The sequence below is a fragment of the Lutra lutra genome, chromosome 2 (genome assembly GCF_902655055.1).
Source record: "Lutra lutra chromosome 2, mLutLut1.2, whole genome shotgun sequence".
Taxonomy (NCBI): domain Eukaryota; kingdom Metazoa; phylum Chordata; class Mammalia; order Carnivora; family Mustelidae; genus Lutra; species Lutra lutra.
The window spans coordinates 109,649,829-109,663,082 of NC_062279.1; the positions used below are offsets into that span (position 1 = coordinate 109,649,829).

The 13,254-nt window shown below is 36.6% G+C and overlaps 1 protein-coding gene across 2 annotated transcripts in view; it reads right to left on the minus strand.

The window, feature by feature from the left end:
- Nucleotides 1-10,803, minus strand: part of CFI (complement factor I) — a 49,619-nt gene extending 38,816 nt beyond the window's left edge. Inside the window, exon 1 of one of the 2 annotated variants that reach the window (XM_047718200.1) lies at nt 10,651-10,803. In XM_047718200.1, the coding sequence (XP_047574156.1) occupies nt 10,651-10,707 (57 nt within the window). In that variant the 5' untranslated portion in view covers nt 10,708-10,803. The remainder of the gene's footprint in view (nt 1-10,650) is intronic. The other variant, XM_047718201.1, reaches the window with a different exon arrangement.
- Between the last annotated feature and the right edge of the window lie 2,451 nt (nt 10,804-13,254).

Below are 13,254 nucleotides of genomic sequence, written 5' to 3' on the forward strand. Positions count from 1 at the left end.
ATACATTTATAAGAAAGAATAAATTTCATTTAAAAAATACTATTCAAATTTGGTAAAATATGTCCTGCATATACTATTGTTTGCACTTGGCACACCTGCTGGTCTGCACTGTTTTATTATTTTATATTTTAAAAACAAAAATTCCAAATGGTCATTAGAATGAAAAGACTGCAAGCTCAGCTTGTTTCTTCATCCCTTCATCCTTACAATTCACTGTGACAACACTGTTTATTTTGAATCTATTTATATTCAGAAAAATGTGATAACATGGAGTTTGGAGACAGGAGCTCTACCCGAAATGAGCTTGAACAATTCCAACGTATAATGTATATGAGACTGCCTCTAACAGGGCTGAACTGAGAGATCATTGAATTAACTCAATACAATGACTATTAAAGGATACATTTTTAAAAATATGCCCATTTGTAGTTTACATTTGTATTTTAAAAAATCAATCTTGGTAAAACCAGCAATTGTTAACTGTACTATCTAATATAAGAGCCACTAGCCAAATGTGGCTATCTAAATTAAAATATATTAAAATTATGTTAAATAAGAATTCTCTTGCTTCCCATCAAGATTGAATAATAGGGACCAGGTGTATATTTCAGTTTAAAACAACCAAGAAATGGACAAAATATGGAAAACAATGACTTTTAAGATACTGGACATCAGGCAAAGAAGGATAGTGATCCCTGAGAGTTGACAGGCAAATTAAGAAGCTGTATAATTGTTCCATTTGATTACCTTGAGAAAGTTCCAAGACTGTGGTGCAGAGAGACGGAACTTTAGCTGAGCCTAAGGGACTCCCTGAGCTGAGGAGACAGATTTGAGAGTCTGAGGAGACCAAAGCAGCTACCGTTCACAGAATCAAGTACTGGAAAGAAGTGAGTAGAATAGAAAGAGACCTTTGGAGCTTCTTAGCAGATGCCCTCTGAGTGTTCAGTGATTATTTATCAGCACGTGCATGTGACGAAACTACCACAGACTGGGGAAGGAACCACCGAAATGAATTCTAGGTGACAGGGCCCATGAACAGTGCTCGTTCTCACCACTTGTGATTCCTGGGGATTTCTGGTCCTATGTAAGAATGCTTAAAGCCGGGGTGCCTGGGTGGCTCAGTGGGTTAAAGCCTCTGCTTTCAGTTTGGGTCATGATCCCAGGGTCCTGGGATCGAGCCCCGCATCGGGTTTTCTGCTCAGCGGGGAGCCTGCTCCCCCCGAGCTCTCTCTCTGCCTGCTTCTCTGACTACTTGTGATCTCGGTCTGTCAAATAAATAAATAAAATCTAAAAAAAAAAAAAAAATGCTTAAAGCCAAGACCTGAAAGGATCAAACTGTTTTCAAGTAACTTAATTACATCTCAGAACAAAGTTCAAGAACATTTATAAGGATACAAAAATACTCAGCATCCAGCAGAGTAAGATTCATAGTATCTAATATCCAATTAAGAATACTGGGCATGCAAAGATGCAGCAAAATATGATTCATAATGAGAAAAATCAATCAGCTGAAATTCACCCAGAACACTAGCACAGATGTTAGAATAAGCAGGCAAGGATATTCAAATATTTATCATAACTGTATTCTACATGTTAAAACGGTTAATCAAAAACATGAAAAACATTAGGGATCCAAATTGAACTTCTAGAGTTGAAAACTACAATATTTGAGATTAAAAAAGTATTATAGGGGCACCTGGGTGGCTCAGTGGGTTAAAGCCTCTGCCTTCCGCTCAGGTCCTGATCGCAGGGTCCTGGGATCAAGCCCCACACCGGGCTCTCTGCTCAGTGGGGAGCCTGCTTCCTCCTCTCTCTCTCTCTGCCTGCCTCTCTGCCTACTTGTGATCTCTCTCTCTCTCTTTGTCAAATAAAAAAATAAAATCTTTTAAAAAAAGTATTATACTGGATGGAACTAACTACAGGTAGGACTTGGCAGAAGAAAAGATTAGAAAACCCAAAGATTCATCAAACAAGGTATGAATGAGCTGTGCAACAAATTCAAGTGGCATGGCATGTGTGTAACTGGAGTTCCAAAGAAGGAGTGAGTGAGATGGGAACAAAAAGTATATTTGAAATAACAGTGGCTGACACTTTTCTAAATTTGATGAAAAATATAAATTCACAGTTCCAACAAGTTTAATGAACCCCAAGCAGAAGAAACATGAAGGAAACTCCATGAAGGCATATCATACTCAAACTGTTCAAATAATACCAGCGACAAAGAGAAAATCTTCAAAGAACCAAAGAGACAAGACACATTATGGGCAAAGGAACAAAGGTTTAGTGTGACAGCAGAGGTCTCATCACTAATGCAAGTAAGAAGATAGTGGAGTAACAGTTAAAAAATATTGGGGTGGGGGGAATCCTGTTGACTTATACTTCTATACCTAACAAAGATATCATTAAAAGTTTTTTTCTCGTTAAAGATTTTATTTACTTATTTGACAGAGAGAAAGAGAGACAGTGAGAGAGGAAACAGAAGCAGAGGGAGGGGGAGAGGGAGAAACAGGCTTCCCACCAAGCAGCGAGAACAATGTCTGGCTCGATCCCAGGACCCTGGGATAACGACCTCAGCTAAAGGCAGACACTTAATCACTGAGCCACCCAGGTGCCCCATCATTAAAAGTTTAAGGCAGGGACGCCTGGGTGGCTCAGTTGGTTGAGCGGCTGCCTTCGGCTCGGGTCATGATCCCAGCGTCCTGGGATCGGGTCCCACATCGGGCTCCTTGCTTGGCAGGGAGCCTGCTTCTCCCTCTGCCTCTGCCTGCCACTCTGTCTGCCTGTGCTCACTCTCACTTCTCTCTCTATGACAAATAAATAAATAAAATCTTAAAAAAAAAAGTTTAAGGCAAATAACAACCTCTTTAGACAAAAAAGGTGAAAAATTAATCACCAGTATATCTGCCTTACAAGAAAAGTTAAAAAAAAAAAAAAAAGGTCCTTTAAGCAGAAGGAAAGTTATGCTGGATGGAATTCTGGACTTACACAGAGGAATGATGAATGCTGGAAATCTCTGGAAATATCTGATATGGGGGGAGGTCAGTGAAGACAATAGCTTTTATTTCTGCTTTGTACCTTTTCTTGTGGTATCTTTGACTTTGCTATCAGAGTAATATTGGACTCATAAAATGAATTAAGTATTCACTCCTTTTCTGAGTTAAGAGTTTGAGAAGAATTAATGTTAATTCTTTCAATATTTAGTAGAATTTACCAATGAAGCCATCTGATACTGGACATTTCTTTGATGAAAAAAAAATTTAATTATTGATCCAACTCTGGTTATGTGTCTATTCATATTTACTATTTCTTCTTGATTCAGTTTTGGTAATGTGTTTGTAGGAATTTGTCCACTCATCTAGGTTATCTAATTTGTTGGCATATAATTGTTCACAGAACTCTTATCATTCTTTTGACTTCTGTAAGGTCAGCAGTAATGTTTTCACTCTCTGATTTTATTTGTTTCTTTTTTTTATCAATCTAGCTAAGGTTTGTCAATTTAGTTGATCTTTTCAAAGAACCAGCTTTTAGTTTAATTGATTCTATTATCTTACCATTTATTTTTTCCATCTACATTCTTTTCTTTTCCTCCTTCTCCTCCTTCACCATCTTCCTCTTCTACTTTTTTGGGAGGCTAAACAACATGCTACTGAGTAACCAATGGATTAGTGAAGAAATCAAAGAGGAAAAATAGAGACAAGTGAACATGAAGACTTAATGGTCCAAAATCATTGCAATACAGCAAAAACAGTTCTAAGAGGAAAATTTATAGCAATGCCAACCTACCTTAAGAAACAAGAAAAATCTCAAATAAACAATCTAGTCTTATACCTGAAGGAACTAGAAGAACAAACAAAGCCCAAAGTTGGTGGAAGGAAGGAACTAATAAAGATCAGAGCAGAAATAAATGAAATAGAGACTGAAAAATGAAAAGTTCAATAAGACCAAGAATTGGTTCTTTGAAAAGATAAACAAAATTGATAAACCTTCAGCCAGACTCATCAAGAAAAAATGGAGGACCCAAATAAATAAAGTCAGAAATGAAACAGAAATAATTACCAACACCACAGAAATACAAAGCATTTGACAAAATTCAGTATATTCCCCATTCTTTTTTTTTTTTAATTTTATTTATTTATTTTACAGACAGAGATCACAAGTAGGCAGAGAGGCAGGCAGAGAGAGAGAGAGAAGCAGGGCTCCCTGCCGAGCAGAGAGCCCGATGCGGGACTCGATCCCAGGACCCTGAGATCATGACCCAAGCCGAAGGCAGCGGCTTAACCCACTGAGCCACCCAGGCGCCCTATATTCCCCATTCTAATCTTTATTATTTCCTTCTTTTTTCTAGCTTTGGATTTAGCTTGCTCTTCTTTTTCTGGTTCTTGTAAGGTGTAAGGTTAGGTTTTTGATTAAGGATTTTTGTTCTTTTTTTAGTGTAGACATTTACTGCTATAAATTTCCATGTGAGAACTGCTTTGCCATATCTCGTTTTAGTATGTTGTATTTTTGCTTTCATTCATTTCTAAGTGTTTTCTAATTTACTCTGTGATTTCTTTGACCACCAGTTGTTTTAAAGTATATTGTTTAATTTCCACATATGTGTGAATATTCCAGTTTCCTTTCTGTTACTGATTTCTAGTTTTATTCCATCATCTTTAGAGGAACTATTTCTTATTATTTTAACATTTTAAAACGTATTGAGACATGTTCTGTGGCCTAACATATAGCCTATGGTGGAGAATGTTCTATGTGCACTTGAAAAAAAATGTGTATTCTGTTTCTGTTGGGTGTAGTGCTCTATCTGTCTAGTTGTTAGGTCTGGTTGATTTATGGTGCTATTAAAAATCCTTTATTTTCTTATTAATATTCTGTCTAGATTTTCTATTATGGAAATTCTATTACAGAAAGTGGGATATAGAAGTTTCCAATTATTATTATAGAATTCTCTTCTTCCCTTCCATTATGTCATGGTCTCATGTATTTTGGGTTTGACCGTTTGGTGTGTATATGTTTATAATTATATATTTTAGATGAACTCTTTTATCAATATCTAATGTTCTTTGTTTCATCTGATATTAGTGCTGTTACTTCCAGCTCTGTTTTAGTTACTCTTTGTATGGAATATTGTTTTCCATCCTTTTACTTTCAATCTATTTGTGTCTTTGGATCTAAAGTCTCTTTATAAAGCATATAGCTGGATCATGTATATAGAGTCTCTTGTATATAGCATATAGCATATAGTTGGACCATGGTTAGTTTTTTAAAAAATAAATTCTGCCAATCTATGCCTTTCATTGGAGAATTTAACCCACTTACATTTAAGTTGTTTATAAGGAATGCCTAACTTTTGTTGTTTTGCAATTTGTTCTCTGTATGTATTATAACTATTGTTCTTTATGTCCTCTGTTATTGACTTCTTTTGTGTATGTTGATTTCTTTGTAGTGAACGCTTTTGATTTTCTTATTTCTATATATTTTTAAGATTCTTTTTGTGTGGCTGACATGGAGATTATACTTAACATCTAGTTAAGAATTGATACCAACCTAACTTCAATCTAGTTAGAATTGATACCAACCTAACTTCAAGGGCATATAAAAACCCTGCTCTTACATGTTGTTGCTTGTAAACCCCTCCCCCCTTTTATGTTGTTATGGTCACACATTACATCTTTATGCATTTTATGCATGTTAACATAGATTTATAATTATTTTTTCTACATTCTTCTTTTAAGTCACGTGAAATAAAAAGAGGGGCTACAAACCAAAAATAAAATTTCACTGACTTTTGTATTTACCAATTTAGTTATCTTTACTGAAGTTCTTTATCTCTTCTTATGGCTTCCAGCTACTGTCTAGCATATTTTTGCTCAGCTTACAGGACTTTCTTTGAGTGAGTTTCCTGTCTATTAGTAACTAACTCCATCAACTTTTGTTTATCTGAAAATATCTTAATTTCTCTTTCATTTTTAAAGGATTGTTTTGTTCTATATAGAATTGTTGATTGACACTTTTTTCTTTCAGCACTTTAAGACTATCATCCCACTCCTTTCTCCATGCCTCCACGGTTTCTAATGAGAAATATACTCGTAATCTTACTGAAAATTCCTTGTCCATGATGAGTTTCTTTTCTCTTGCTGTTTTCAAGATATTGTTTTGTTCCTTGGCTTTTAACAATTTCATTATAATGTGCCTTGGTGTGGACTTCTTTGCATTATCTTTTGGGGGCCGGTAAGCTTCCTAAATCTGTAGATTTATATCTTTTTTCCAATTTGGGAAGTTTTTGGCTGTTATTTTGTCAAATATTCTAACATGTTCTCTCCTCTTCTGAGGTTCCTATTATGTATAATTTTGGTGTTCTTAATGATGTCCCACAGGTCGTAAGCCCTGTTTCTCTTATTTTTTCTTTCTGCTCTTCAAACTTGATACTTTAATTGACTGATCTTCAAGTTCACTTACTTTTCTGCCTGCTCAAATTTGCTATTAAAACTCTAGTAAGTTTTTCATTTCTGTCATTATACTTTTCTGCTCCAGAATTTCTGATTTTTATGATATCTATGTATCCCTTCATTGATATTTTGTATTTGCTCATACACCATCCTCCTGGTTTCCTTTAGTTCTTTGAAAGTATTTAAGATAGTCAGTCTAAAGTCTTTGTCTAGTAAGTCCAAAGTCTGTTCTTACTCATTTCTGTTAATTTCTCCTGTGAAAGGGCCATATTTTCTTGTTTCCTTACATGCTTCATCATTTTGTTAAAACTAGACATTTTGAATATTACAATGCAGTATCTCTTGAAATCAGATTTTTCTTTCTCCTCAAGGTTTGCTTTTCTTTCTTGCTATAGACTGTAGCTATTTGTTTAGTGAGTTATCTAAACTGTTTTTGTAAAGCAAAGTTTGTTTTCTGTCATGTGTGGTTTCTGAAGTTTCTGTTCCTTTACCTTGCACTCAGCTAGTGATTAGACAAATATTTCTTTGAATGAGAGAGACAGAGAAAGAGAGAGAGAGGAAGGAGAAGGGGAAGAGGAAGGGAAAAGGAAAAGGAAAGGGAAAGAGAAAGGAAGAGAAGAGAAAGAAATGAAATATAAAGAATAAGAAACTCCTCAAATCAGTAACAAAAAAACCTCATCTAGACTTTGCAAATTGGTCCTGTGCTTGATTACCACCCCCCAACATTTAGCCAGGCCGTTTACAATTCTCTCTTAGCCTTCACTTCATCATGCCTGCACTGAGCCTAGAGATCACCTATAGGTGTTGGTTTAGGGTCTTCATAGACCTTTTCTGAACATGCATCCTGCCATGGACATATGTGCTGCTTTTTAAAAAATTCCTAAGTATTCACAGGGAATTTTGAGTGGTTATTTTCCCACAGAAACTCTTTCCCTAACTTTTCCTCCCAGGCTTTGGCACTCTACTGTTTGTCTCAACTGTAATCTTTTGTCCCGGGTAGCTGCAGGTTGTTTGATGCCTCACAATGTTTTTGAGGAATGCCCACTGGCTTTCCATTCTGAGTGCATTCTGAGTTAGGCAAAACAAAGACAAATATGTTCGATCAGTCTTTCCAGTATCCTCCAGGCAGATTAAAATAGACAAAACACCATTCTTCTAAAATAATGTCTGTTCTGCTCCTTCTAGAGCTAGGGATGAGAGTTCCACATGTGGACTGCTATCTTCAAGACTGCTACTGAACTGGGGACAGTGTAGGGCTAGGGCAAGTTGAAATGCCGCAAAGTTTTCCTCCCATTTTTAAGTTGCCTTTTCCTTCATTCAGTGTTCATTTGGATGCTGTAGGGCTTTGTTTAATAACTGGAGTTCTGACAAAGTTTCTTCTGACAGTCTGCATGATTGTGTGTGTGTATGTAAAGACAGTGTTTGGATTTGCCTACTCTGCCATTTTTGCTGACCTCACTCTCTGAATTACATGTTGCTTCCTTTGCATATTGTCTTTCCATCATCTCTTCACTCTGCTGAACATCACCCTAGCTTTTTCTTTCCAAAATATTACTGATATAAACAGGTTTGTAATAAACTTTAAGGATAAATAAAAATTTAAGGTTTGGTCAGATTTTATGTTATAACACAACACTTCACAGTAGTAAATAACCATATTGAGTGGTTATTTCTATTTCTACTCTTTAATATACCTTGGTTATTAATACAGCAGCCAATCCCTCCGTGTTCTGGTTTTATCTCCCAGAGAAACCGGAGTCCCCTTATCTCTATGTTTGGGCAATAAAACCAGAATTCTCACTTCACTATTCAGAACAACCTAAGTCTATCCCATTGCTAGTTCACTCCTGCCATTGATATAATCCACTTTCAAATAAATCCATCAAAAAGTTTTGATATAAAAGGGATGGGACTTTTTATTCCTTAGAGGGAAATCTGGTCCTAGCTTTCAAAATAACAAAAATTTCTCCCAGATGTATGTATTTTATTTCATTTAGAAAATGTAGACACATTTTAAAACTTCTTTGAACACATTTATGTTGTCTCTATGGCAATTTCCATTTAAAAATGGTTATTTCAAAAAACTGAGGTTTGCTGGAGGGGATGGCTGGGTGCTGGGGAGGGTGTGTGCTATGGTGAGTGCTGTGAATTGTGTAAGACTGATGATTCACAGACCTGTACCACTGAAACAAATAATACATTATATGCTAATAAAAATGGTTATCTCTCAGTATTCCATTTTCTTTTATAAACTAATATTATAACTAATATTTTTCTTTTATTAACTAATATTTTATAAACTAATATTCCTACAAAATTCTGTTTTTTAAAGAAAAGAAGACAACTTTATTATTGAATGATTATTCAGTAAAAGAGGATCTTCCCTTTCTATAAGTGAATAATAAATACTCTTTTCTTTTGATTTTGTTCTGGGAATCAAAAATGTGGCTGAAATGTCTTTTCCTCAAAAATAAATTTTTCCTATTCCAAAGTAATACACATTTATTTGGTATTTTAAAAAAATGAATAATGAATAAAACAGAATTTCTTAGTTCTGAAAATTCACAAATGTATATAAAACAAAAAATAAAAATCACCAGTAATCGCATTACCTGAGATACCAACTGGTATCTATTTGATATATACCTTCTAGGAACTTTTAAATTGCTGTTTACATGGGCAGCTATATGTGTGTATTTATGTGTGTGTGTGTGTGTGTATGTGCGTGCGTGCGCGTGCACATATGTACACATATACATGGATACATAAATGTATGTATATTTTCTTCTTTAACAAAAGTAAGATTTTAGTAAGGCTTTTTTCTCAACAAATATAAAATGCATCATTTTAATAGCTACATGATAGTTCCTTTATAGATGTACAATAATTTAATCAATTTCTTTTCAATGAACACTTAACTTATTTCCATTTGTTCTCTGTTACAAGCACTGCATATATATTTTAGAATTACAGGAAACTTAAAATCAGTAATTCTCATTTCTTAGTTTTCTTTAAATATTTGCTTCTCTAAGCTGGCGTTAAGACAGTTTTTGTAATCCTGTTTCAAAATGATTTGACCACAAAAGTAGGCAATCATCAACAGTTGTCTAAGATATCTTAAGTCTATCTAACCTTAATAGATGACCTTCCAACCTGGCTATAATCTGTCATACCAGTTTTGACTACCCAAGTTCCCCACAAAGTTTCCATTCTAATCAAATGGATTTATTCACCTGGAGGAGACTAGGGCTTTACCAATCTTCTACCATAGCACTTCCTGCTTTTCCAGGCTGAAAAGCATGCAAATCACTCTGTTCCTTTACAGTAATCCAGAATTATGATTCTGATTCAAATCCCACTTGGTCCATAAACTCTTCATGACCTCTCAGCAGGAAGGGATTTTTCCTCTCATTATGGTCCTTTGACACATGATATTTGTAACATTTTTGGCAATTAAATATCTTTCAAAAGTTCCTTCTCAAAAGTTATTTAAATCTTATTATTTCCTCATTGTCATGTTTATGTCATTTTTCTACAACCGTACAAAGAGCTATTTGGAGATCAGACATGCTCTTTGCCCAGCACTACACCTTGCATGTAGGAGTCTGGTAGATATTTTTTTGATTTAATATAATTACTATAAATTACAGACCTATATTAGTAAAATTCTCATTCAGTTCAATTTCTATGTACAGATAAGAGCACATGAAAAAAGCAATTTTTTAAAGCTCTTTCATCAAGATATTAACATAAAGTCTTTGTTACTGACTATATACTGTGGATGTTGGTATCTGAACTATGTAATCTCTAAGTCAAAATAATATACTTAAGGTTTCTTTTTTTTTTACTTTTTATCTTATTTATTTATTTAAAGTGTTATTTTATTTAAGTTCAATTAACACATAGTGTATTGTTTCAGAGGTAGAGTTCAGTGATTCATCAATTAAGTATAACAGCCAGTGCTCATTTTATCAAGTGCCTTCCCTAATGCCCATCACCCAGTTACCCCATCTCTCCACCCACCTCCCCTCCATCAACCTTCAGTTTGTTTCCTATAGTTAAGAGTCTCTTACGGTTTGTCTCCCTCTCTGACTTCCTCTTATTTTATTTTTTCATCACTTCCCCCATGTCTTTAACACCTTATTTACATTTTGATAATATTTAAAAAACAAATTAAAATAGTCTACATAAATATTGAGTTACTTACCTTGCAAAAACTTAGGCAGAAGCACAAATGTAACAAAATAACATGAGCAAGCTTCATGTTGGAGACTCAGTGTCTGTCTCTCTTCTTTACCCTGGGTAGTCTTTCAAAATTTAATTTTTAACCTTTGAAAAAACATTCAGAAAGAGCAAGCGTCCTAAAGTGCTTTGTACTTTTGAACTCAGAGGATTTGGCTAAAATCCAGAGTTTTACCGTAACTGAAACCACAAAAGATCTTCTCAGTGAATAGCTGAGGGAGGTGACCAATAGGGAGTATGTTTCCTCCAAAGGAAATGATTTCCCCACTTTGTTACTAGATAACGCCAATTCTGTTCTCTAGGGAAGACAGAAACTACAATGAGAGAAAATTTGTTTTTGTTTAAAATTATGGTTTTCCCCTTAAGGTTGAAGAACAGGAGATAAGAAGTAAAAGTACATTACATTGAAGGCTGTGATGAATACATTTTTAATCCTCCACAAAACAGTTCCTTTACCGTACATCAGTTATGCTGTGATCAAATGATATCCTCTGAGCACAGAAAACCTTGTGAGGGCCTGAAGGGTCTGATACTTAGTTGCCATCAGAAGAAGTGTCTGCTGATCATACTTTTCACAGCTAGGGCAGCGAAACCTTCCAGGAAGTGGGATCTGGGAAACTCATCTTTTTGTCTTTCAGAGTCCACCATTTGTACATCTATTTATATCTACTTTTCACATACGCTCCAAGAGTGGCTCCTTCAAAATTGCAGGAGGCCTTGAGGGAACATTTAGAAGAGGGAAATGGTAAGAAAAACTACAGCTCCCGCCTTTGTAGTGGGTCTGGAGGCTGCAGTTGATACTCAGCCTCTCTCTCTTTCCTCTCCATTACAGATTCCTCTCACCCTGAACTTCCGCCTCTGCCAACTTCAGCTGTTCACCTAATGTCATGACTCCCAAACTTCCTGGAGCCCCTGGTTACATTTACTTCTCAGACCATAGTTGCTGTTTTTATCCTTTAACTGTCACAAGAGGCACCCAAGGAACTCATATGGTTCCATCCATACTACTCCCTTCCCTCATTATATAACAGCAGCCCCTACTCCCTCCAAATGAACAGGGTGAGTTATACTTGTCAACATGGCGACTCCTCTTCTTTCCTGCTGGTCCCCAGACACAAGAAGCCCAATCAACGTGTATGAGGCAGAAGGCTTAGCTTATAATTCATTGGGTTTCTTGCTGTGCCTCCTGGCAAAAGTATGCTTCCTTTGGGGAACAGGAGCCCTAAGGCCACAAAGTCTCCAGTTGCAGAGACAGGACACACCAAACTCCCAGTTAGTCACTGAGAGTGACAGTATGTGTGGTCATTTCTCCGTCTATTCCTCAACTCCCAGACCTCCATCTTCTTTCTATTGGCAATACAATGCTAAATGAAGGTCTTTCATTCAGTGCATATATTGCTTGCTAGAAGACAGCTCCCGGTTGTCAGAGTATTGCCTTTAAATAGCACCTCATTTCTGCATTTGGTGGGCTATTCCAAGGCTCCATAAGGCTGCCAGTTTTCATGTGGGGCAGTATGTGACATACCAGTGAATCCCACGGTCAGTCACCCACTCTCACATCTCCTTTGCTGTCAGGTGGGTCCTCTTGTCTGACAGGATGTTGGAAGATTAAGTACACTGAAATCCTTTGGATTATGACTCCAGCTAAGGCCCTGCAGGCAAGAAAGGCACAATGTAACCTAGAATATGTGTCCATTTCTCTGAGAATGTACCACTGGCCCTTTTAAAGTTGAAAGGACCAACTGTGTCAGTTTACCAATGAGTACTAGTATCCCTGATGAACTGTGCCATCATGGGGACTCAGCATTAGTCTATGTTGCTTTCAGATTGGACAGTTGTTGATGACATCAGCCAAGTTAATCTTAGGGGGCCCATGATATTGGCCTCATGGCTAGCCTCCATTTCTGCTACTATAGCCACTTTATTCTTGTGCCCATTGGGCTAGCACGGGGGTGGCTGCTGACACTGGCTGATACCAATTGGCTGAGTCATTTTGTTCGTTATTTAGTATCTTTTCTCTGGCGGCCATTCCCTAGTGGGTATTAACATGTCATACAAATATTTCTATACTTCATTCCCACTCTTATATGTACATCCACATGTTTGTACCCCAGATCTTCTTGTTCTTAATCCTTGAATACTTTTTATTCTTAAAAAAAAGAAAAAATGGTCAGGCAATCACTATTGCCTGTGATTCCATATACAGTCTAGTTTTAGGCCACCAAGTTTCCCACACAAAGTGGGTGACCAGTATATCATCTGAAGCTCTGCCCATCGTGAAGACGTTCCCTTACCAGTGTCTTCTAAAACCACTCCTAAGTTTGGCTATATTGCGGCTGCTGTCTGTTTTCAGCTTGTACCTACATACAGCGCCAACCCCTCTGTAAACCAAACACAGTTTTCCCCTCCTCCTGGTCGTACCATATTCCTTATAGAGTCATAGGTGTGAGCTGAGGGAAGGACTTGGGTGCAACAGCTTGGATTAGGTGGGCCGGAGGAATATCTGAGCTACCAGCTGATGGGGTTTGCTCGTGGCCTTGGTCCGGTTTGTATTTGGGTCTGGATGTAA